General features: G+C 45.5%; 1 protein-coding gene across 1 annotated transcript; it reads left to right on the forward strand.

The window, feature by feature from the left end:
* Positions 1 to 1,032: 1,032 nt before the first annotated feature.
* On the forward strand, positions 1,033 to 25,537 carry LOC138356937 (uncharacterized). Its single transcript, XM_069313470.1, has 2 exons — positions 1,033 to 1,609; positions 25,443 to 25,537. The coding sequence occupies exons 1-2, from the start codon at positions 1,033 to 1,035 to the stop codon at positions 25,535 to 25,537; spliced, it is 672 nt and encodes a 223-aa protein (XP_069169571.1).
* Positions 25,538 to 27,214: the final 1,677 nt, after the last annotated feature.

Below are 27,214 nucleotides of genomic sequence, written 5' to 3' on the forward strand. Positions count from 1 at the left end.
CACTTAAATAAATTTGTTTATTTTATAAATTGATAAATAATAAAAAATGGACTATACACGAGAGCTGTGTACCCCCAATTTCTTGTTGAAGTAGTTTACTTTTAATTCTGGATTTCATCCAGGACAAAGGTAAACTTGCTGGTTGGTCGGTAAACTATTATGATCAGCCTTAATAACCCTCAAGAAGGCTGACAGGCGCAGTAAGGCCAATACAAAACACAACAAACTCATAGAATGAATCTTTTCATAACCCGTTACAAAAAACGGGATTTTCTCGTACAAGTAAATGCCGTTCTATATTGTTTATATTCATAGGCCATGATAAGGTTAGGTGTTGTGGCACTGTTATTTGTATACATAAAACCGGAAGTGAATGGAGCGCGTCTACAGCTATAGCTTCGAGCGTTCTAAAGTGGACCAGAGAACCCAAATACTCTCGTTGGAACCAAACAGTCAGTATTTGACAAATACAATGTGAACGCGGCGGAACTTTTGTTTTGTTGATAAACTGCAGTATTTTTCTGCTGCTGTTGAGTCTGTGAGTAAGATGAGGCCAGCCATCCTCAGGCTATGCTGGCCCAAGCGGCGGCCGACCCCAACCATCCTCAGGCTATGCTTGCCCAAGCGGTGGCCGACCCCAACCATCCTCAGGCTATTCTCGCCCAAGCGGTGGCCGACCCTAACCATCCTCAGGCTATGCTCACCCAAGCGGTGGCCGACCCCAACCATCCTCGGGCTATGCTCGCCCAAGCGGTGGCCGACCCTAACCATCCTCAGGCTATGCTCGCCCAAGCGGTGGCCGACCCCAACCATCCTCGGGCTATTCTCGCCCAAGCGGTGGCCGACCCCAACCATCCTCGGGCTATTCTCGCTCAAGCGGTGGCCGACCCCAACCATCCTCAGGCTATGCTCGCCCAAGTGGCGGCCGACCCCAACCATCCTCAGGCTATGCTCGCCCAAGCGGTGGCCGACCCCAACCATCCTCAGGCTATGCTCGTCCAAGCGGTGGCCGACCCCAACCATACTCAGGCTATGCTCGCCCAAGCGGTGACCGACCCCAACCATCCTCAGGCTATGCTCGTCCAAGCGGCGGCCGAACCCAACCATCCTCAGGCTATACTCGCCCAAGCGGTGGCCGACCCCAACCATCCTCAGGCTATGCTCGCCCAAGCGGTGGCCGACCCCAACCATCCTCAGGCTATGCTGGCCCAAGCGGTGGCCGACCCCAACCATCCTCAGGCTATGCTGGCCCAAGCGGTGGCCGACCCCAACCATCCTCAGGCTATGCTCGCCCAAGCGGTGGCCGACCCCAACCATCCTCAGGCTATGCTGGCCCAAGCGGTGGCCGACCCCAACAATCCTCTGGCTATGCTCGCCCAAGCGGCGGCCGACCCCAACCATCCTCAGGCTATGCTGGCCCAAGCGGTGGCCGACCCCAACCATCCTCTGGCTATGCTCGCCCAAGCGGCGGCCGACCCCAACCATCCTCAGGCTATGCTCGCCCAAGCGGTGGCAAACCCCAACCATCCTCAGGCTATGCTCGCCCAAGCGGCGGCCGACCCCAACCGCCACAATCATCAACATAAAGATTCTGGGTGTAAAAAACCAGGTTTTCTCGTATATATTAATATTACTATATATTGGATTGGTCTGTATAACTTGACTCAGGTTAGTTGCTTATGTTCTGTTCCCAAGTGATTGTGAAAGTGTGCGAAGCAAGTATAGAGGAAGGTGAACACTTAACATTCATAAACAGGTTGTTTTGGGGCTGCATTAACAAGTATTTGGTCTTTGTTGATGAGGACGGGCTGCGCACCTCTACACTGCTTCACGCCAGCCCGTCCTCACCAACACAAAGTGCTCGTTAATCCAGCTCCTGTGTGGAAAATGACCTGTGAGATTTATATTTATTTAGTTTATATTAATTTATATTGTAATTTATATTTTCGATAGGAAACTATAATGTTTAAAGTGGACTGTATGATTTAAAAAAAAATCCCACAAATCGCTTTCCTACACATTCTGGTAAGTTTATGGTTTATTTATAGTCAATCAAAATTATTGATTAGTTGACATTCACTACAGTATTAGACTGCACATATTATTAACTAAAATGGGGAGGCCTTAACTGAATTGTTGTTACCTTAGACAACCAGTATGAACATGGATGAACACGCCAGTCGATACACTTTGTGGATGAGGCTGGCCTCAACTCGTGTACTGGTTGTGCCAAGTGGTTGTTAATTGTACTTCTTCCCCTTCAATTACACCTGTCAAAGGGCACTCGCAAATAATAGCAGTACTCCTAATTATGACAGGTATATCAGCGGGTAATAAAGGCAATTTAAATAAAGAGATGAGAATATTGCTCAACCTGTTTTGTGTCTCGATTCGCGTGCTAACCGGAATCCCTAAATCTAATATTACTGGCCAATAATAAGCTAGATTGTATAGGTATTGGAGAGGACACTTCTCTTATCGTAAACGAAGTTGGTGTTGATAACGGGAGCACTATTAGTCCCGTAACATTTGTGTCCAAGGAAAATTATAGGAGCTAAATTTGCCCCCAGGGAGTCTGATGTTAAATTAATTAATTGGGGGCTTCTTGGCCTCCCTCTCACTGACGCCCTGGTTGTCTTGTCCAGATGTCAAGAAGTGAAAGCATGACCTACATTTATGTTGTTTAAGTACTGATAATTAAGTTAATTCAAGGGAAATATTATTACAGTTTTCAGTCCAAAGACTGCTGTACTAAGAATGATTCCCATTATTAGGTGGTGAAATTAATGACATGTGGCAATGATATTCTCCGTTTTCTACCGGAGGAAATTTCCACTGTGCCTCATCTTCTATGAGTGATTAAAGCACTATTTCTAGGGTTAATTTATTATTACAAAACAGCAGCTCTTTTATCTGCCTATTGTATTAAATGTAAGTAAATGGTGTCAGTTATTCCGACAAGAGAGCCGGTCGGCCGAGCGGACAGCACACTGGACTTGTGATCCTGGCTTCGATCCCGGGCGCCGGCGAGAAACAATGGGCTGAGTTTCTTTCACCCTATGCCCCTGTTACCTAGCAGTAAAATAGATACCTGGGTGTTAGTCAGCTGTCACGGGCTGCTTCTTGGGGGTGGAGGCCTAGTCGAGGACCGGGCCGCGCGTACACTAAAGCCCCGAAATCATCTTAAGATAACCCCCAAATGTTGTTTATTAATGATAAACGCTGTACACACGACTCTCAGATGATGACGTATGTACTTTTCTCGACCTGTGTTTCAATGACCACAGCAACAACCTCATCTATCCTTCACTTACTCTGTCACATCGTTCAGAATATTTACCCCATCATCTTCTCCTTGATAATCCCTGGTGTTTATTCCCCGCAGGTAAGGTAAGAAGCGGACACCACCGAGGACGTGTTCAACCAGTCACAGAGGTGGTGAGTGTTACCTGTTCTCTTTATGTTCTGGCAACAATATCCCGTCGTGCAAAGATGATCTTGTAGCGTTTAATCAACGTTCGATCAATGTTATCAACGTTGGATCAACATTGGATAAAGCCAAACAATGCATAAAAATCCTGAAAAAGCGAACCTTATTTAGACCGTTCAGACTTTAAAATTCCTGCACAATAGGTTTTGAAAATTCCAAGAACAAGTTATTGTTGTGGTCTGACAATGTTTCTTTCATTATCGTTTATTTGAGTCTTGTATTAAACTTTCATTTGACTAGTTCAGTAACGGTAACAAAAGTCATGCGCTGTTCCTTATTCATAACAGTAAAATAATATTACTTTTCCATGCACGAACTACCGGGTAGAGGAAAGTTCATGGTGAGAGGAACACACATGTTTCTGAGAGGTAATATCGTTATTCATCAACACCGATTGCATATTGTTTATTTTTAAAATCTTCAGAAGAGATCGATTTTTAGTGCAGGAGAAATTTCATTTGTTGTTATTAAACAGGAGCATTTAGTTCTCTGTATCTTTGTGTTAAAGTGTACTCCTCTCTTAATATGCTCTTGTTATTTGACTGGGATGGTCAGCTGTATGTATGGCACAGTGGCAGTTCGTACTCTCGGTACTTTATCATTTATTTTGGTATGGAGTACATGTTACATTAAGTTGTGTGACCTTGAGAGGGAGTTCTCACATAACGCTGCTCGGATTGTTCATAATTTGTGAGGCTGCTCATTCTTGGAACAATATTACAGTGACAAAGTTTACAATATGCCGAGTCTGAGCCATCAACAGCCTTTTTCACCCAAGGAAAAGTCTCATCCCATTTACTCTTATACGTTAACAGTCACAAGTGAAAATCTGGGTCACGCTGGCAATCATGGCAAGATTGCCAGTGAGTGACAGTGACGTGGCATCACTGTGTGCAGCCCGTCCACAGTGATGCCACTGACCAGCCACCCGCCCTCAGGGTAAAGGCATGCTGATGACTAATGATAATAATTATCGAGATGTTTAACCGCACTGGTTAAACACCTGGATATCTATTTAGATATTAATGATGATTTGAAAGCATATTACGGTTCCAGTAATAGTCTGCTTGCAAACTGGTAAGTGAGCCTTTGTCCAAAACAGAATATTCTTAAGTTATAACTTTATTATATAAGAAATTGTTGGATTAATATATAGTCTTTGCTTATCTTTTATTTTTTTAATCAGACAGAAGAATTTGATTTTCTGTTAATGAAATTCTCGGGGGACTCTCAAATAGTTTTCAAATTTCATATTTCACACTTTTGTGAATAAGACACCTTATTAACGTAGCTAAATCTAATGAACCTTAACCCTTAACCTAATTTAAATATGGATAGGGAGTAAATAATAATACTAATGGTTTCGAAGTGATTACCTCCAGGGCACCACCTCTCAGAGGACAGGTGGCTGTGTCAGTTGTGTATCAGTAGGTGGGACGTGAACCTGAATTAAACACGTATGTCTGGATGAGTAACCTGTAAGGATTTGTTTGTGAATATGCTATATGACTTTAGTCAAATATATATTTTATGGTTTAAGTGAAAAACCAAATTGATATTCTAAAGCTATCCAAGTGAAAACACAACAGACAAAAAAACAAATTTCAGGAATGGGGCTTAAAAAGAAAATTATGGCAACTTTGCTGATAAAATCCTAAGTGCCGCTAAGGGTCCAGGACAGATTTGCCGTTTAGGATATAAAGTTTCCATATGGCAATTTGTCTTAACAGGAGCCTAACGCATGTTTGTGTGGAATTCTGTTGTTACGGTCCATCCATTGTTACGTTCTTGCACTGACACAGTTTCTCACTGCGTCAGTGCCAGACTGACACAGTGAATGGACGAACGTAAGTAATATCTTTATGGAAGTATTTCGTGTGAAAATATTATTAAATGGAGTGAAAGTTTAGGTTGTATATTGATGGATATTCAATGTCTTTGACTGTTATGTTGATTGGTATCAAGTAACATTGTTGGGCACACTCAAGTAGGGCTGCCAGGCCGTCAGCAAGGGTCCAGCGGCTTCTTGGCCAAGTGCCGGTTATATGGAGAATATTTAGGTGGTCAAGCAGAGACAGTATCATAGTGAGGGTCGCATGTTCTGTGAAGGGAAGCGTGTGAACTTCGTGTGTGGGGAATTGACCTGTGAGATTTATATTTATTAAATTTATAGGAATTTATGTAGTAATTTGTATTTTTCGATTGCAAACTATGATGTTTAAAGTGGACTGTGTTTCTTAAATGGCTCACAAATTGCTTCCTTACACATTTTGGGGGTTTATAGTTTGTATGTAGTCAACAATGTAAATTATTCGTTAGTAGACATTCACTACAGTATTAAACTACATATGTTATTAACTAAAATGGGGAGACCTTATCGGTATTGTTGTTATATCCTAGATAACCAGTATGAACATGGATAAACACGCCAGTCTATGAACCTTGTGGATGAGGCTGGCCTCAACTTATGTACTGGAGTACTAGGTAACTAGTTTTAATTCTTCTTCCTCTCCAGTTACACCTGTCAAAGGGCACTCACAATAATAACAGGAATCCTTATATGACAGCTATATCAGGAGGAAATATTGGTATATTGATTGAATAGGAGTCAGATAATATTTGCCCTGTTGGGTGGCTTGCTGTGTGTCCTACCGGAATATATCCAAAATCTAAATATTAAAGGCCTGTAATAAGCTTGATGATATAGGAATCTAAGGGACTTGCCTTAGTGTAGACAAAGTTGGTGTTGATAACGGGAGCACTATTACTCCCGTAACACTGGTCCAAGGGTATTTGTAGAGCTATTCTGCTCCAGCAAGACTTGTTGTTAAATTAAATGGCGACTGACTGAGGCTCCCTCCCACTGACCGCATCCCTTGTTCTACAGATGCGTTTTAGTAAAGTGGATAGAGGGCCTACAGTTATGCTATTTTTGTACTAATAACTAAGTTGATTCAAAGGAGATGTTTTTATGATGTTTACAGTCCAGAAACTGTTGTATTAAAAATAATTCCCAACAGCTGGTTGGGATGAATTAATGAATAAAGCTAATGAATTTAATAGTGATGTGGCAATAATATCCCATTGTCTACCTAGGAAAATTCCACTGTGCCACATCCTCTAAGTGATTAAAGCATTATTTCTAGTGTTAATTTGCTATTAGTAGATTAGCAGCAATATTATCTGCCTATTATATTGAATATTAATAAATGGTGTCGGGTTTTCCGACATAATTGCTGTGGGGCCAAACACGGTGCGAAATTCATTACTAAGGACTGACGAACACAGATATTCTTCCTCAGAATTATTAGAGTAATTTGATGTTAGTAGTTAGTAATCACTTATTTGTGAATCAGTTCATACAGGATGGATGTCCTGTACTCGAGTTGCAGGGGTTAGATGTTTTAGTCGATTTCATTTCCCTGTTAACTCTTGGGAGGCTAAAATTTTAGCATAATTACATTTGATTTATCCCAGAGGACTGAATGCGATCAATTACTACAGTCAGGTATGATTCTGGGACTGCAGTAAGAACAGTGACATTAGTTGTATTAACTTGAAGCTTGTTCAGTCAGGTAACTGGTCACTGTTATATAAACACTGAGGCACATGGAATACATCTTGATTAAATAATAAATGTATCAAAATCAGTCGTCGGATTTATATAGTCAGTCAAGCTCCCTTGTGTTTATTTGCTGGAGGTTATTTGGCTGACAAATTGGGGTTAATTAGGTTGATTCAGAGGATTGAATAGTCAATCATTAAAGTAAAGAATGGTTCTGAGACCGCAGTGGGTTCAGTGACATTGGTTGCAGTGATTTGTAGCTATTTAGGCTACTGTTCACTGATTTGCCACTGAGGCCTCATGAACTCCTCTTCCGCTTTAAACGATATAGAGATCAACCTCTTTTGTTATAGTTAGCTGTATTCTCTTTAGTATAATTCTACTGTAGTTTTATAATCGGCTGACAAATTTAGTTTCTATTGGTATTGTTTATCTGCAGGCATAGGTCTCCTCAGGCTTAATTCTGGACCTGTGAGTAATTTGCCTCCTACAGAATTTAGCATGTTTATGCCCTGATATTTAATTGGACTAGTTATTAATTGGGGGTAGTAGTCTGCACCTACAAACATTCCAAAGTCGGTGAGGTGATCAGACTTAATTTTATCTGCCAGTTTTATTCCTCTATTTCTCAGGAATTTGGCAGTAGCTCCCAGACCTTGTACTTGTAGGTCGGCTGGAATTTTGTCCACCACAATGGCTTGTCCTTGTCAGACGTAGCTGCCTAATCGTACTGATGGTTGTACCACCTGGTAGACTTGAGGTCCTGTATCTGCTAGAACCCCAAAATATTCATTGTCACCGGTTTAACAAGCTTTAATTGCAGATCATCTGCCACCTTTTTAGTGACAAATGTTCTCTGGGACCCTTGGTCAAACAACCCACGGGTATGGACCTTGGCCCTCTTATTTTGGATGGTAACTTGAGCAGTAGGCAAAATCACATTACTTATGGACTTTGCTGATTGGACACTGATTTTTCTGTCGCACCTTGCAATACTGTACTGTGGTGGGAATATTATCTTCCACCTTGGTTTTGTAATACGTCAATTTCTTATGTTTGCACAGTGCTTCATGGTGCTTACCTACATGCACAATCAACTTGATAATGGTCCAGGATGGACCGAAACGTCGTCGTCTCTTCACTTTCAAGTGTGTGGTTTGGTCAACATTTTTCAGCCAAGTTATTGTGACTCCTCGTCTGCATGTGTCTACCTCTTCTACACCTGTTGCAGGTGTATAGTTGGGTCTCATAACGCTCGAAGCTGTGTGATTTGATACACCTTGGGCATTTCCTTAATTCCAGGAGTCTCTCAATACGAGTGTGTCTGTCAGGATAATTGACGCAAAGATATGTTGAATATTTCCTTTTGCAGAACATGCATGTCTCCCAGCCTACCGCACGCTTGGAAGTTACCGGTTTGGGTGAACTAGTAACAGTAGGCTTGGAGGATTCCGCTGCATAATTCCCTCACTGCCAGATTTTCTCCAGCTTGGTGTGGAAGTAATTGGTTGGCGTTTATTTGGGGTATTTGTTTTACCCTTTAATTTACTATTTCTGAAGGCTCGCAAGAGGCTTTAACTTCCTCATTTGCACGTCGTTTGACAATGACAGAATGTAAACCTTCAGTGATGCCCTGTACTGTCAGGATGGGTTTATTGTAATGTGTGTGTAATCCATCTAGTATTTCGCTGAACAGTTTTCGTTGAATGACTACTTTGATCATCCACTCTGCAGTGGTTATGTCAACCTTAAGACTGAATGTTCTTAATAGTGACTCAAACTCCATGCTGAACGCTTGTAATGAGTCAGAAGTCTGATCAGGTTGACAAGTCCAGTAATTGTTGTACTAGATGTATGACAGCTTTCTCGTTGTCAGCATTATCCCTATATGGAGCTGGACTGGGAAATTAGTGCTGTCACTATTTTAATGTACATTTTCTACTACTAGTTCAGCTTCACCATTAATTTCAGTTTGGAGTCACGTTAATTCAGTAGCCTCAGGTATTGGGTTTTCATTATCCACAGAGAATGTGCGTAAATTGTCTGAGAGCTGTTCAATTTCTGATTGTATAATATTGGGTGATGCTGACCTGGATAATGGATTTGAATTTATTTGCTCTCGGCATTGTATAATTTTCCCCAGACGTTCTTGAGACTCCTCTAATTTTGAAGTTTGGGCGAGGAAGGTGTTTATTTGTTCTGGTGCATACTTTGTTGGTTGAGGCTTTGAGCATAATTATTCGCTGCCTCTGCAGTCCTTATTTGTTTTTGATTAACTACTTCTATGTGGCTTTCAAGTACTTTAGGTGTGACATTTGACTGTATTCATTGGTCACACTTGTTCAGTTGTTTAGTCACCTGTTCTTGGTAACGTAGATATGATCTGTGGTACAACTTACTATTACTAGTAAGAGGGAGCCGGTCGGCCGAGCGGACAGCACACTGGACTTGTGATCCTGTGGTCCTGGGTTCGATCCCAGGCGCGGGCGAGAAACATGGGCAAAGTTTCTTTCACCCTATGCCCATGTTACCTAATAGTAAAATAGGTACCTGGGTGTTAGTCAGCTGTCACGGGCTGCTTCCTGGGGGTGGAGGCCTGGTCGAGGACCGGGCCGCGGGGACACTAAAGCCCCGAAATCATCTCAAGATAACCTCAAGATACTAGACATTTCGTCTGTTGTACAGGTTGCTGAATTCTGCTTTTTTGATCCCATAATTTCGTAGTGGAAATAACTGGGGTATTAGCACTGGGGTAATTGAGCACGCACTGATAGTGATAGCTTAGGGTAAAAATTTGGTAGTCACTAGGCTATAATCCTACCTCATCTAGAGGATAGCATTTAAAATTAATATACTTTATATATACGCATACACACAAATGATTTGAGTGAGAATTCAGTGTCACTGGAGTACCTTCAGGTTAGCTCCTCAATTATCACCCTTGATTGGTGTAGGTGCTAATTAATCACTCAAAAGGTGCAATGATTATATTTAAACAATTATAAAAAAGGTAAATTATAGATTCACAATTCAACTCGAGCTAGTTTAAATTCTACCCGAAATAGGGTCTGCACCATTAATGGTGCTAGGTTGTTCAATATAGTACAACTAGACTATGGTACTAAATGGGACTAAGGTGAACAATAATTAGTTTAACAATAGTCAGTGTTAATATGGGACTAGGTTATCAATAAACATTAGTCAATATAAATATTCTTCCCTGTAGTGGGTTGGCAATTAGTAAATATTGTATTGAGCAGTGAAGACTGTGTTAAATATATGCATTATATGTGTATGTGTTGTATTAAGAATAATTCCCAACATAACTAGCTGGTGAACAATCTAGGAAAATTCCACTGTGCCACATCCTCTGTAAGTGATTAAAGCACTATCTCTAGGATTAATTTGTTATTAGTAGATTAGCAGCAATATTATCTGCCTATTGTATTGAATATAAGTAAATGGTGTCGGGTTTTCCGACATCGTGCACGAGGCTACGAGGTGGTGAAGCTCCTGGAACTAAGAATATTGCATCTACTTCTTATCATGTCTCAAGGATAAGGTTTTGTGAATGTTAGATGTATATTTTCCTGCACGAGGATTAACTAGTAAAGTTACTTAGCAAATGTCACTTGCATATTAAGGATGTGGGAAATTCCCACAGCAAATATAAAACTCTATTGTAACAGCCATAAAATGCTGTTGATTTTCATTAGTTTAAGTAACTAATAAATACATTAGTCATTAAAAGATTACAGAGAATGGAATAAATGTACCCTGAGTCGACTGTTCTTGCCCATATATACAAGAGTTGGTACATTCTTGTACAGCCACTAGCTGTACAAGAATGCAGCCACCACCTGCATAACGTTTCGGGCACGTCCTTAATCCTAATTTACACACACACACACACACACACACACACACACACACAAACACACACACACACACACACACACACACACACACACACACACACACACACACACACACACACACACACACACACACACACCCTGAAGTAGCCCGTAGCATCTAAATCCCAAGTACCTACTTACTGCTAGGTAAACAGGCGCATCAGGGTGAAAGAAACTCTGCCATTTGTTCTGCTTCTGCTGAGAATCGAACCCGGACCCTTAGGACTGCGAATCCCGAGAGCTGTCCATTCAGCCGTCAGTCCCCACAATAGTTTCTAACTAATGTTACACTAAACATCTTCCAGTCTCGGAACTGGTAACACAATAAACAAATTATTGTTATTAATCATATAGCCAATAATAATCAGCTGTCATTATATACAAGATTAACCGCTTGACTCCAAATATAACGGACCGTTTCTGTAGGTGTGGAGGGGGGGTGGGTGGGGGGGAGGAGCCATTGTAAACAAAGGCCCTGCCAGAGTGTTGGTGAACCATGAGTCCACAGGAGGGTGAACCATGAGTCCACAGGAGGGTGAACCATGAGTCCACAGGAGGGTGAACCATGAGTCCACAGGAGGGTGAACCATGAGTCCACAGGAGGGTGAACCATGAGTCCACAGGAGGGTGAACCATGAGTCCACAGGAGGGTGAACCATGAGTCCACAGGAGGGTGAACCATGAGTCCACAGGAGGGTGAACCATGAGTCCACAGGAGGGTGAACCATGAGTCCACAGGAGGGTGAACCATGAGTCCACAGGAGGGTGAACCATGAGTCCACAGGAGGGTGAACCATGAGTCCACAGGAGGGTGAACCATGAGTCCACAGGAGGGTGAACCATGAGTCCACAGGAGGGTGAACCATGAGTCCACAGGAGGGTGAACCATGAGTCCACAGGAGGGTGAACCATGAGTCCACAGGAGGGTGAACCATGAGTCCACAGGAGGGTGAACCATGAGTCCACAGGAGGGTGAACCATGAGTCCACAGGAGGGTGAACCATGAGTCCACAGGAGGGTGAACCATGAGTCCACAGGAGGGTGAACCATGAGTCCACAGGAGGGTGAACCATGAGTCCACAGGAGGGTGAACCATGAGTCCACAGGAGGGTGAACCATGAGTCCACAGGAGGGTGAACCATGAGTCCACAGGAGGGTGAACCATGAGTCCACAGGAGGGTGAACCATGAGTCCACAGGAGGGTGAACCATGAGTCCACAGGAGGGTGAACCATGAGTCCACAGGAGGGTGAACCATGAGTCCACAGGAGGGTGAACCATGAGTCCACAGGAGGGTGAACCATGAGTCCACAGGAGGGTGAACCATGAGTCCACAGGAGGGTGAACCATGAGTCCACAGGAGGGTGAACCATGAGTCCACAGGAGGGTGAACCATGAGTCCACAGGAGGGTGAACCATGAGTCCACAGGAGGGTGAACCATGAGTCCACAGGAGGGTGAACCATGAGTCCACAGGAGGGTGAACCATGAGTCCACAGGAGGGTGAACCATGAGTCCACAGGAGGGTGAACCATGAGTCCACAGGAGGGTGAACCATGAGTCCACAGGAGGGTGAACCATGAGTCCACAGGAGGGTGAACCATGAGTCCACAGGAGGGTGAACCATGAGTCCACAGGAGGGTGAACCATGAGTCCACAGGAGGGTGAACCATGAGTCCACAGGAGGGTGAACCATGAGTCCACAGGAGGGTGAACCATGAGTCCACAGGAGGGTGAACCATGAGTCCACAGGAGGGTGAACCATGAGTCCACAGGAGGGTGAACCATGAGTCCACAGGAGGGTGAACCATGAGTCCACAGGAGGGTGAACCATGAGTCCACAGGAGGGTGAACCATGAGTCCACAGGAGGGTGAACCATGAGTCCACAGGAGGGTGAACCATGAGTCCACAGGAGGGTGAACCATGAGTCCACAGGAGGGTGAACCATGAGTCCACAGGAGGGTGAACCATGAGTCCACAGGAGGGTGAACCATGAGTCCACAGGAGGGTGAACCATGAGTCCACAGGAGGGTGAACCATGAGTCCACAGGAGGGTGAACCATGAGTCCACAGGAGGGTGAACCATGAGTCCACAGGAGGGTGAACCATGAGTCCACAGGAGGGTGAACCATGAGTCCACAGGAGGGTGAACCATGAGTCCACAGGAGGGTGAACCATGAGTCCACAGGAGGGTGAACCATGAGTCCACAGGAGGGTGAACCATGAGTCCACAGGAGGGTGAACCATGAGTCCACAGGAGGGTGAACCATGAGTCCACAGGAGGGTGAACCATGAGTCCACAGGAGGGTGAACCATGAGTCCACAGGAGGGTGAACCATGAGTCCACAGGAGGGTGAACCATGAGTCCACAGGAGGGTGAACCATGAGTCCACAGGAGGGTGAACCATGAGTCCACAGGAGGGTGAACCATGAGTCCACAGGAGGGTGAACCATGAGTCCACAGGAGGGTGAACCATGAGTCCACAGGAGGGTGAACCATGAGTCCACAGGAGGGTGAACCATGAGTCCACAGGAGGGTGAACCATGAGTCCACAGGAGGGTGAACCATGAGTCCACAGGAGGGTGAACCATGAGTCCACAGGAGGGTGAACCATGAGTCCACAGGAGGGTGAACCATGAGTCCACAGGAGGGTGAACCATGAGTCCACAGGAGGGTGAACCATGAGTCCACAGGAGGGTGAACCATGAGTCCACAGGAGGGTGAACCATGAGTCCACAGGAGGGTGAACCATGAGTCCACAGGAGGGTGAACCATGAGTCCACAGGAGGGTGAACCATGAGTCCACAGGAGGGTGAACCATGAGTCCACAGGAGGGTGAACCATGAGTCCACAGGAGGGTGAACCATGAGTCCACAGGAGGGTGAACCATGAGTCCACAGGAGGGTGAACCATGAGTCCACAGGAGGGTGAACCATGAGTCCACAGGAGGGTGAACCATGAGTCCACAGGAGGGTGAACCATGAGTCCACAGGAGGGTGAACCATGAGTCCACAGGAGGGTGAACCATGAGTCCACAGGAGGGTGAACCATGAGTCCACAGGAGGGTGAACCATGAGTCCACAGGAGGGTGAACCATGAGTCCACAGGAGGGTGAACCATGAGTCCACAGGAGGGTGAACCATGAGTCCACAGGAGGGTGAACCATGAGTCCACAGGAGGGTGAACCATGAGTCCACAGGAGGGTGAACCATGAGTCCACAGGAGGGTGAACCATGAGTCCACAGGAGGGTGAACCATGAGTCCACAGGAGGGTGAACCATGAGTCCACAGGAGGGTGAACCATGAGTCCACAGGAGGGTGAACCATGAGTCCACAGGAGGGTGAACCATGAGTCCACAGGAGGGTGAACCATGAGTCCACAGGAGGGTGAACCATGAGTCCACAGGAGGGTGAACCATGAGTCCACAGGAGGGTGAACCATGAGTCCACAGGAGGGTGAACCATGAGTCCACAGGAGGGTGAACCATGAGTCCACAGGAGGGTGAACCATGAGTCCACAGGAGGGTGAACCATGAGTCCACAGGAGGGTGAACCATGAGTCCACAGGAGGGTGAACCATGAGTCCACAGGAGGGTGAACCATGAGTCCACAGGAGGGTGAACCATGAGTCCACAGGAGGGTGAACCATGAGTCCACAGGAGGGTGAACCATGAGTCCACAGGAGGGTGAACCATGAGTCCACAGGAGGGTGAACCATGAGTCCACAGGAGGGTGAACCATGAGTCCACAGGAGGGTGAACCATGAGTCCACAGGAGGGTGAACCATGAGTCCACAGGAGGGTGAACCATGAGTCCACAGGAGGGTGAACCATGAGTCCACAGGAGGGTGAACCATGAGTCCACAGGAAGGGTGAACCATGAGTCCACAGGAGGGTGAACCATGAGTCCACAGGAGGGTGAACCATGAGTCCACAGGAGGGTGAACCATGAGTCCACAGGAGGGTGAACCATGAGTCCACAGGAGGGTGAACCATGAGTCCACAGGAGGGTGAACCATGAGTCCACAGGAGGGTGAACCATGAGTCCACAGGAGGGTGAACCATGAGTCCACAGGAGGGTGAACCATGAGTCCACAGGAGGGTGAACCATGAGTCCACAGGAGGGTGAACCATGAGTCCACAGGAGGGTGAACCATGAGTCCACAGGAGGGTGAACCATGAGTCCACAGGAGGGTGAACCATGAGTCCACAGGAGGGTGAACCATGAGTCCACAGGAGGGTGAACCATGAGTCCACAGGAGGGTGAACCATGAGTCCACAGGAGGGTGAACCATGAGTCCACAGGAGGGTGAACCATGAGTCCACAGGAGGGTGAACCATGAGTCCACAGGAGGGTGAACCATGAGTCCACAGGAGGGTGAACCATGAGTCCACAGGAGGGGTGAACCATGAGTCCACAGGAGGGTGAACCATGAGTCCACAGGAGGGTGAACCTTGAGGCCACAGGAGGGTGAACCTTGAGGCCACAGGAGGGTGAACCTTGAGGCCACAGGAGGGTGAACCATGAGGCCACAGGAGGGTGAACCTTGAGCCCACAGGAGGGTGAACCTTGAGCCCCCCCCAGGCATGCTGGGAGCACCCCCCCCCCCAGGCATGCTGGGAGCACCCCCCCCCCCCCAGGCATGCTGGGAGCACCCCCCCCCCCCAGGCATGCTGGGAGCACCCCCCCCAGGCATGCTGGGAGCACCCCCCCCCCCCCCAGGCATGTTGCGATTGTGAGCACACCAGACATATAAGCTGGTACACACCTGTACTACACGGCCGCCATTGTTACCTGTCCAGAACGGCCCAGAGGTCCCGGGCTGGAGGCCCAGAGGTCCCGAGCTGGAGACCCAGAGGTCCCGGGCTGGAGGCCCAGAGGTCCCGGGCTGGAGGCCCAGAGGTCCCGGGCCCAGGTCTCACACTACAAAAGATTAAATATGAAACCCCCAAAATGTGTGAAGGGAAGTTTACTAGTGAAAATAAGTTATAAAATACAGTCCATCCATCTATTTAAATAAAAATGGAAGTGTTCGTTTGTTCAAAATCGCTAATCTCCGAAAGTTCTTCACCGATTGCTTTGAAATTTTGACACAACGTTCCATTCGAATACATGTGTGTTTTTACATACCTACTATTTAGATGCCACACCTGTGACAGGTAAAAACATGAGTTTTTTTTAAACGGCGCAATCTGTTGCACGTAAGAGCAACGCACGATATACAAAATATGTTATGATTTCATTTCAATGTTTCCGATTGCATTGATAAATTGAATTTTCATAGATATTGATTTATTTTCATTTTTATTTATTTATTTTGTGTGACGTTGCATTAGAATTGAGCTGTGTTGTCTACCATACCGTTCATTTCATGGGAATAGCTTATTTGTTTCTTTTTTTTATTTTTTCATTTCTTTTTTTCACTGTTCTTATTTTTCAGTACAATTGGTGGTGAAATTGAGCTGTGAACGATTGATCTGCGTTTGAATTTAAATATTTCGTTAGTATTTTTTGTTTTTGTTTTGAAAACAAGAAAATGGACAACACGTTTATTTCACAGCCGCAAATGTGCAACAAACAGCCATGAATCCACCGGCTACAACGTTAACTGCTTTCTTCACGTTATATCAAAATGACGTGTTTGGGAAAACACTGCTGTATTCGGAAGTGTCTACGTATTACACATGGAATGCCAGTAGAAAATCATTTGGACGACGCAAACGACGAGAGCAAGTCGACGGACAATCTGGCATATTCAAATAAACTACGATAGGCAGACTGTTCACCGTGCATCCCAATCAAGATGAATGCTTCTTTCTTCACAAGCTGTTGGTAAATGTGCCCGGTCCAACGTCTTTTCAGCAATTGAGATTTGCCAGCTCCGTAACACATGCCACTTTCCGTAGTGCATGCTAAGCTCGGAATTTATTGGAGAACGACCGACACTGGGATTAATGACGCGTCCAACACGTCAAATCCAAATCAAATTCATGCATTCATTGCAATCATATTGATTACCGGTTCTCTTTCATCTCCAACAGAGTTATGGGAGAAATATAAATCCCACATGGCTGAAGATATTATCCGGGTAATAAGAAGGAAAATTCAAATATGAACATGGATTTCACAGCAGAAATCTACAACGAAGCAATGATAATGATTGAAGATTTGTGCTTAGAAATCGCGAACAAAGTTCTAAATCAATTGGAAATGTCATCACCGAATCGATCTGCTGCTGCTTCGTTCAATGTAGAATTGAGTCGTGAACAAAATTACAACACAGGAGATCTGTTGTCGTATGTGCAATCAAATATTCCTAAGCTAACACTTGAGCGAAAGGCATTTACAATCAAATAATTCAAACTGTCAATAACGGGTTTGGGGAAATCTTCATAGATGCGCCAGAAGGAACTGTAAAACCTTCCTAATTAGATTGATTCTGGCAGAATTTCGATCCCAAAATGGCATAACCTTAGCTCTTGCATCGTCTGGAATAGCTGAGACATTGTTACCAGGTGGAAGAACTGCTACTTTGGCTTTGAAATTGCCATTGAACATGAAATTCATTGAAACTCCCACGTGCTACATTTCCAAAGCATCCTTATTATTATTAACATCTTTATTGACAAAATTAATTACAATTTTGCCTAATCTGAGGATTTTGATAGTCTTATTAAATTGAGGTTAATGCTAGTATTCACTGTCACGCAGGACAGAGGGTCATACATAAGACAATAGGTCTAAACTGTAGGCTGAAGCACATATATATCATGGTTACAATCAATGTTTTAATGTGTGGATATGTGAAAACAACTTTCTATTGTGCACTGCCACACAAGGGCAGGGATGGGTTCATAAGTGATACAGCTTAGAATATAAATAAAAATTGTTCTTCATTCTTTAAAATGGACAAGCAAATTTTGGGTAAATTGTTAGGATGTCGTCCAGAACACCTGAGTCAATAAAATAGTTACACAGTTGGTGGTACAATAGGCCAGGAGGTCTAAAGTCCTTTACGGTTTCACATTCATCAATATAGTGTTCTAGTGAATGCATTAAAGGTTTATCACAGAGTTTACAATCTGAATATTCTGGTAGTGGCTCAGCCTCACTAACCTGCCAGATGTGTCTATAGCCAAGGCGAATTCACGCAATTACTACATCACATTGCCTGGTCCGATTACTGTGCTGACCATACAAATACCTATTATTACAGAACTTGTCATAACTTTTAATACTGCAGCTTTCAGGTCTCTGTGCATTTGTTAGTTCTTCTAAATCTGAATTAATTTCTTTAATTTGTATGTTTCTAATAACTGCATTAGATAGTCCAAAGTCATAATCAATGTTTTCTTTCCTGCAAGCCTCATTGGCCAATTGATCTACAAAGTCATGTTTTTCAACTCCAACATGGGATGGGATCCACACAAATTTTATACAAGAATTATTATCATTGGCAAAAATTACATTCCATTTAATATTACAAGCTACTTCCGACATACATTGTGATGGGTTATTTAAGGACTGCAGAGCACTTTTAGAGTCACAGAAAATAACTCCACCACCATTGAGCTTAAGGTATTCAGTGGCTAGATAAATACCCAATAGCTCGGTCTGTGTCGTGCTTGCCCAGTTGTTCAATATCTGTGTACTAGTCATGATCATTTCATTCCCTTATACACTGCACATGCACAACCTGTTCTACCAGTGCCTAACTACACAGAGCCATCAGTAAAGGCATAGGATTCAGTCGGTTTGAGAATTTGAAGATGACCGTCAATAGCTTCTAATGTTATACATCTCAAAATGTCAGTGTTATACATTTGTTTTACACTGATGGGAGTATAATGCAGAGAGACCACATCTTTCCAAGGGGGAATATAGTGAACAGTTTTATCAGGGTTAAGAGACACATTCAGTTTCTGAAGATTATAGGCACAACAACTGACAAAGCATCCTGCATAGGAAAAGTATTGATGAAATGTAAACTTATTGTTTGGGATGAATGCCCAAAGGCTCACAAAAAATCGCTCGAGGCTCTTGACCGATCATTGCAAGATTTGCGTGGAAACATCAGACCATTTGGAAACGCATTAATATTGCTTGCAGGAGATTTCAGGCAAACATTACCTGTAATTCCTCGATACAAGTCCGTCGACACTGTTGAGGAAGCAGATGAAGCTGTTAGTTATCCAACAGAATTTTTGAATTCCCTCGATCTGCCAGGGATACCATCACACGTACGGCAATTGAAAATCGGCGTGCCAATTATCATGTTGCGAAATATCAGTTGGCTAAAGCATTGCAACGCCACGCGCCTTGCAGTAAAAAAAAAAATCGGCAATGTGGTAGAAGCAAAAATCTTGACAGGACCTTACAATGGTGGTGATGTCCTCATTCCTCGCATTCCTATGATTCCAACAGATATTCCATTTCAATTTAGGATATTGTAATTTCTAATTCGATTGGCGTTTGCAATCACCATCAACAAAGCTCAGATCCAATCTTTAGAATTGGTCAGTTTATATCTAGACACGGATTGCTTCTCACATGGACAATTATATGTTGCGTGTTCTAGAGTCGGCAAACCAGACAATCTTTATATCTCCACACACAATGGAACAACAAAAATATTGTATACCCATAAGCATGGTGAAATTAAACATATTAGAAACGTGCGCTTTCTCTTTCTTTCTTTTCCATATAACCAGACTGAGCCACAGCAATGCGTGGCGGGTACAGCTAGTAAGTAATAAGTACAACTAAATACAATTTCTTGAATTAATTATCAAGTCAATCATCGTTAAATTTCCCTATAATAGGAGGTGATCACTTTATCCTTCCCATGTTCCCGGGGTATGAAGGTCTGAGCGAGTTGTCTGTCATTTAATAGCAATAAGCGGAAAAGCTGGTTGAAGAAACTGTAGAGAGCGCCATTATTACTTATGGAGACTGTTGTAAGTCAAGTTACTCCAACATAAGTGTGTTGTGGAATTTTGCTCTACTCTGCTTGCAATTACATGCACCGCCTGCACTTTATAATGGCCGACAGCTTCAATGTCATTTGAGCTTAGTGAATATGAGAGCAAGCATACGGGCCAGGGAGTACTTGGTAGAGTAAGGGCCCCCTCTGTGGAGAACCCGTCCTCGACTCAAGTCCATTACATCCAGCAGTCGACCCCACAGACGCATTCATAAATGTTAACATGCTGTTCATTCAAAACGGGATGTTCTCAAATATTATTTATTATAATAATATATTGTGCATATATGGACATAAGGTTAGGTTAGATGTTTAGGTTCTTTTGACGATTATTTGTATTTGTAGTACGTGGGTGAAGCACTTACAGCGTTATGGTTCGAATAAAATTCGTCAGTAAAGCACTTGTTCTGGAAGTGCTCAAACGAAATCAGTTGAGTCGTGTGTAAACCGATTTTCGTTCATAAACAGGGGGCTTGGTGGGTGCATGTAATCACTTTTGGGTCTTTGGACGACGGGCTGCTATGGGGCTATAAACACGCTCTCCTGGTCCAGTCATGTTGATCAAGAGTCGACTTTAATGCAACAAAAACGCTACAGAACTTCTCAGTGGGTCATCATCAGATTTGTAAATTTATGAAAGACGATAGTTTTAAGAATTAGAAAGTTCTAAACTTAACTAGAGATTTAGTTTTAAGAGAAAGAGATATTTAGGGCCTTAGGACTTGGAGGGAGAATTAGTACTGTAAGTAACCATGTGATGGAATTTATTAAAGAAGGTTTTACACAATCATAAAACTCATAAACATGTATTGACAAAACGTGGGTGTTGATAATATAGAGGGTGCTGACATTACTCTAGAGTGGTGTTAGCAAAGCTTGTACAGCATCAGGGGACACAGAGGCGTCTCAACTGACCAATCACATAGTTCGCTCGTGGGCAATTCTATCTTAACATTTACTAAGACAACCAATCACTAACATGGCTTTCGTAACACTGACAGATGCAAGAGGAACACAGGATTCCATTCACCTGGGCTCTAGGAGACTCGAACCACGGACGCTGTGTGTGTATGTCAGAAGCTCTATCCACTCCTATCTATTTATGTTCCTATTTATTTTATAGGAACACAGGAGCTCCAGCTGGATACTCGGGCAATCGATGTAATGGAATGCAGAATCAACAAAATAATGATCTATCATGCAGACAGTCAATAAAACAGATGGAACAATAGTGATATCAAACAGATTATTAATTGTTCACCATCAGGCATGTCTTTACCTCTACCCTATACCTGTTGTAGGTGGGTAGCAAAGCAAGTAAGCTCTTGCTGATCAGGAATTGACGCATAGATCGATAATAACACAATAAAAAAGAGTTTAGTACTTACAGTATGCCGGTATACTTTCATACCAATATATACACTTCTCGCAGAGGGTCCGACCGATTGGTCTTCACATGCACGCGCGCACACGTACACACATGCACGCGCGCGCACGTACACACATGCACGCGCGCGCACAGTACACACATGCACGCGCGCGCACGTACACACATGCACGCGCGCGCACGTACACACATGCACGCGCGCGCACGTACACACATGCACGCACGCGCACGTACACACATCGGGGCCTCGTAGCCTGGTGGATAGCGCGCAGGACTCATAATTCTGTGGCGCGGGTTCGATTCCCGCACGAGGCAGAAACAATTGGGCAAAGTTTCTTTCACCCTAAGTGCCCCTGTTACCTAGCAGTAAATAGGTACCTGGGAGTTAGTCAGCTGTCACGGGCTGCTTCCTGGGGTGTGTGTGTGTGTGGTGTGAAAAAAAAAAAAAAAAAAAAAAAAAAGGTAGTTAGTAAACAGTTGATTGACAGTTGAGAGGCGGGCCGAAAGAGCAAAGCTCAACCCCCGCAAAAACACAACTAGTAAACACATGCACGTACACACGTGCACGCGCGCACACGTACACACGTGCACGCGCGCACACGTACACACGTGCACGCGCGCACACGTACACACATGCACGCGCGCGCACGTACACACGTGCACGCGCGCGCGCGTACACACGTGCACGCGCGCACACGTACACGCGTGCGCGCGCACACACATGCACATGCGCACGCGCACACACATGCACGCACACGTACACACATGCCTGAGGGGCCTCGTAGCCTGGTGGATAGCGCGCAGGACTCGTAATTCTGTGGCGTGGGTTCGATTCCCGCACGAGGCAGAAACAAATGGGCAAAGTTTCTTTCACCCTGAATGCCCCTGTTACCTAGCAGTAAATAGGTACCTGGGAGTTAGACAGCTGTTACGGGCTGCTTCCTGGGGTGTGTGTGTGGTGTGAAAAAAAAGTAGTTAGTGTAGTTAGTAAACAGTTGATTGACAGTTGAGAGGCGGGCCGAAAGAGCAAAGCTCAACCCCCGCAAACACAACTAGGTGAATACATGCACGCGTGCACACGTACACACATGCACGTGCGCACATGTACACACATGCACGCGCGCACACATACACACATGCACGTGCTCACACGTACCCGTGCACACACCGGCACGTGCACACAATTGAATGGTTAGGACAGAGAACTATTGAATGAAATACTAAAAAGTTAAAGATGGAAGGGGCTGACCAAAGCAGTGAGAAGATTTTCAGGTTAGGTTGGTACAACAAGGATAGAGACCGCCTGATAAAGATAGTGTTTGCAAATGAGACCATGAAGGAGAATATTCAAGCAAGGAAGAGCCAACTGCAAGGTGTAAGAGAATACAAAAAAGTATTCCCCCAGAGGGACATAATGAGGGAGGAGAGAGCCATGGCAACAGCGGCAAGGAAGAAGTGCAGGGAAAGAAGAGAAAACCCAGGAAATCACAGCCCCCAACACAACATTCCCAGAGGAGAGGGGAAAGCCCTCTCAACCAGCGTCCCAGCAACACCAGAGGGGAGGGCAACATCACCACCCTCCTCTGCATAGAAGCTCTCCCTACCCCAAACCCTCCCTGCCCCCCCTCTCAAGTGCTCAGGCAACCCTCCCTGCCCCTCACCCCATACACACCCTGTTACCCCCTCCCCCATTCCCACCATGTCTCCTCTCCCCTATTCCCACCATGCCCCCCCTCCACCTTCCCATTTCCCTTCCTGTCCCCCCTCTCCCTTCATCCATGAACTGCCCTCTCTTCCCCACACCCCATATTCTCTGTCCCTCTCCCTCCTTACCCCATATCCTTCCTGTCCCCCCTTTCCCATGACCCCTCATCCCTTCCCCCAGTATTCACTGAGACCCTGTTAACCTCCACATAAATCTTCGCACGTATGGAACAGCTTCATCCATCAGCAGAACGCCCACTAAGAGAGGACATGAGAATGAACAGAAGAAAGAGAACTTCTAAGCAATGTACACTAACATATATGGGATTACAAATAAACAAGTGAACTTGGAGAATGGGCACTAGAAGAAAACCTAGTCATAATAGCACTTACAGAAACAAAGCTAACAAAAAAACCATAACACATGCAGTGTTTCTGCAGGACTACTATGTAGTGAGGAAAAAGAGAGGAGGAGGAGGTGTTGTAGCTCTGCTGATAAGAAAAGGATGGAGTATGGACGAGAAGGTTATACAGGGCTGTGAAGGTTTTCAATAACTACATAATAAGTACCATAGCAATTGGAGGACAAAAACTTGTAGTAGTAGTCATATATAACTCCCGTCCAAATTATAGAAAACCCAGACAGGAATGTAACAAAATGGCCACCATTAATATTCTTGAGAGAGCAGTTTGTCACTAGCAGGAACCGATCCAGACTACTTAAAGACTTAAAGACTTAGAGACTTAAACCCTAGGAAGATAGATTGGGAGAACAGAGACCCACACGGAGGACCAGATACATGGAGAGCTAAGCTGCTGGACGTGGCAACAAGAAACTTTCTAAGCCCACATAACAAGGGACCGACAAGAATGAGAGGGGAAGATGAACCAGCCTTGCTTGATCTGATATTACCCTAAATGAGTCGGATATCAGGGAAGTTAAGTTGAAAGCCCCCTTGGGAATGAGTGATCACAGTGTATTGATCTTTGAATACCTGGTAGATCTAGGATTTATCTCCCCCCCCCCCAAAAGAAAAAGAAATAGGAAACAAAAGGCTGGCATACCGAAAGGGAAATTATGAGATGAGAAAATTCCTAAGGGACATACCATGGGAAACAGAACTTGGAACTAAGTAAGTACAAGACATGATGGACTATTGTCACCCAAAAGTGTCAGGAGACAGTAAACAGACTTATCCCGGCCCAAAAGGAAATACCGAGAAGCAAAAAAGAATCCCTGGTTTAGTTGGGTATGTATAAAAGCAAAGATATTGAACAAAAGGGCATAGAGGGACTTCCGACATAACAGAACACCAGAAAGTAGAGTGTTGCCAGAGAACCAGGAACGAGTATGTTAGTGTGAGAAGCAGAGAAAAAGAATGAAAATGATATAGCAAATAAAGCCGAGACCGAAACAATGCTACTCCATATTCACATCAGAAGGAAAACAGTGAAAGAACAGGTGGTGAAACTTAGAACAGGTGAGGACAGGTACACAGAGAATGACAAAGAGGTGTATGAAGAACTCTACAAGAGGTTCCAGTAGGTCTTCAAAATAGAAATGAGGTGAAGTAGCTGCGCTAGGAGAGGTGGCAGTAAACCAGGCGGTCTTGGAAGGATTTGATATTACAAGAGATGAGGTCAAGAGGCATCTGTGGGATCTGGATGTAAGAAAATATGTTGGTCGGATGAAATCTCACCATGGGTATTGAAAGAGTGTGCAGAAACACTTTACTTGACACTCTCCAGTGTATAGTAGGTCAATGGAGACAGGGGACCTACCAGAAATATGGATCATGGCTATTGTAGTCCCAATATACAAAAAGGGGTGACAGACAAGAGGCACTAAACTACAGGCCAGTGTCCTTAACTTGTAAACAATGCAAGGTGAGGGAGAAGATCGTGAGAAAAAACCTAGTAACACATCTGAAGAGAAGTGACTTCGTGACAACCCATCAACATGGGTTCAGGGAGGGTAAATCTTTCTTCACTGACTTAATAGAATTCTATGATCAGGTGACAAAGATTAATAAGCAAGAGAAGGATGGGCAGACTGCATTTTCTTGGGACTGTTGGAAAGCCTTTGACACAGTACCCTATAAGAGGCTGGTACATAAGCTGGAGAGACAGGCAGGAATAACTGGTAAGGTGTTCCAATTAATAAAGGAGTATCTAAGCAATAGGAAGCAGAGTGTTACAGTGAGATGTGAGACTTCAGAATGGTGTGAAGTCAGCAGTGGAGTCCCACAGGGCACTGTACTCGGACCTATCCTGTTTCTGATATACATAAATGATTTCCCAAAGGGGTCAGACTCATTCCTTTCAATGTTTACTGACGATGTACAAATCAAGAACCTCACACATAGTTAATCATCATAATATTTTTCCGGATATAGACGACATTGGTACTTCTTCCTATAGGCATCCCATCGAGCCCACTCCTCCGCAGACAAGGAAACGTGACCACATGATCACTGCTGGCGATACATAGTCAGGTACCTCCATCACGGGCGTCCTCTATCATGGGGGTGGGATGTCACAGGGGCGGTGGAACCACAAGGGGCTGGAGCACAGGAGCCTGCCATACAGAGGGCAGCAACACAATGGGGCAGAGTTGCAGGGACAAAGTCACAGAGGGCGATGGCGCAGGGGCCGACACCACAGGGGGCGGTGTGACAAAAGGTGGCTGAGCAGAGGGCAGCCTTGCAGCGGCCGGCATCACCGAGGGCAGACGCATGGAGAGCACAGACATGGATGCCAGAGGCACGAGGGCCGCAGGAACAGAATCTTTAAGAACCATCACCAAGTCCCTCACCCTCCCGCCACGTCATGGCGGGAAGGGAGGGGGGGGGTGCCACAACCGGTGCCACAACTTCCCAACCCAGGGAACCAGCAACCGGGGATGCAGAGGCAGCCGGAGGAGACACAGGAGAGGTCATCAATTCCATCACAGGACCCATCACCGCCAACACACGGCCAACAGGAGCCGCAGACACTCCAATATCTTCGCCCACATCGCCATCTACAGGAGACGAACTCCCGGCGTCCCTTAAAGCCAGGCCTCGCCATGAGATGGAGACGGAACTCTAAGCTTGCCGTGACCTTTTGGACACAGGACGCAGGTCGTCGGAACTAGCAGCCCTGCTAGGAGGGGCACCCCAGAAGAACTTTCGGTCGGCCGCGCAACGCCACACAGCGCACGATCACTCGACATCGCAGCCTGAACAACTCGGGGAACAGGACCACACACCGAGGGAGACATCACCGCGTTCATGTTGACACGGGCCGAAGACACAGCTTCTGGAGACAGTGCAGTCCGGGGTGCAGCCACGGTGACTGGGGGCACTAGACCACACACCACAGGAGAAACGACAGGAGACTTAACTGGAGACTGGTCAGGCAGGAGTGGCTGAGGCGGGGGAAGCTAGGGTCGCACTAACTACCACCTCGACACCCACACCTCCAACCACATTTGATGGGCATCAGAGACCGGCAATGGGGCACCAGACGACTGGGAAGCATCACTCATCACAGCAGCATCTGGAGACAGGTCCTGGGCCACCAACGTGGGAAAATTCTCCTCCCTGAAGAGGTTCAATGGGACAACCCGGCTCGCCACAATGAGGGTCCCATTTGGGATACCCTTCCACTGCCCGTAGGAGATAGCATTCACCCGGACACTCGAGACCTGCCCATACTGGGTAAAGTGACACCGGAGAAGGGAGTCAGGGAACTCAAAGGGAGCACCATGAACATCAACATAGGTAGTCTCACTGCACTTGTCCAACACCTCCACCGAACCACCACCCTCAGGCAAAGTGAGTATCCTCCCGTCATAGCAGTCCACAAAGTCACGATACACAGTCGTGGAGCTTGAATTTGACAACAGCTCGATGCCCAGACACAAGTTGAATGCCGCACACAGGACGCCACATCTACTCGCAATATATCAGTCATGACCACCTCAACTGCCCGGTAAGATGCTGGTCCAGTCAACTCCAGCCCAATGGTATCCCCCCGTTTCACAGGGGATGGGGGGGAAGGGGGGGGGGACGGGAGGCCGCCAACCCTCCAGCCGGCACGGCCAAGGCCCCGCTTACAAACACACATGACCACAGGCCAGCAAACCAGTAGCTCGCAGACGACACGTTTGCCTCTGCCAAGAGCT

Source organism: Procambarus clarkii, chromosome 75 (assembly GCF_040958095.1).
Source record: "Procambarus clarkii isolate CNS0578487 chromosome 75, FALCON_Pclarkii_2.0, whole genome shotgun sequence".
Classification (NCBI taxonomy): Eukaryota; Metazoa; Arthropoda; class Malacostraca; order Decapoda; family Cambaridae; genus Procambarus; species Procambarus clarkii.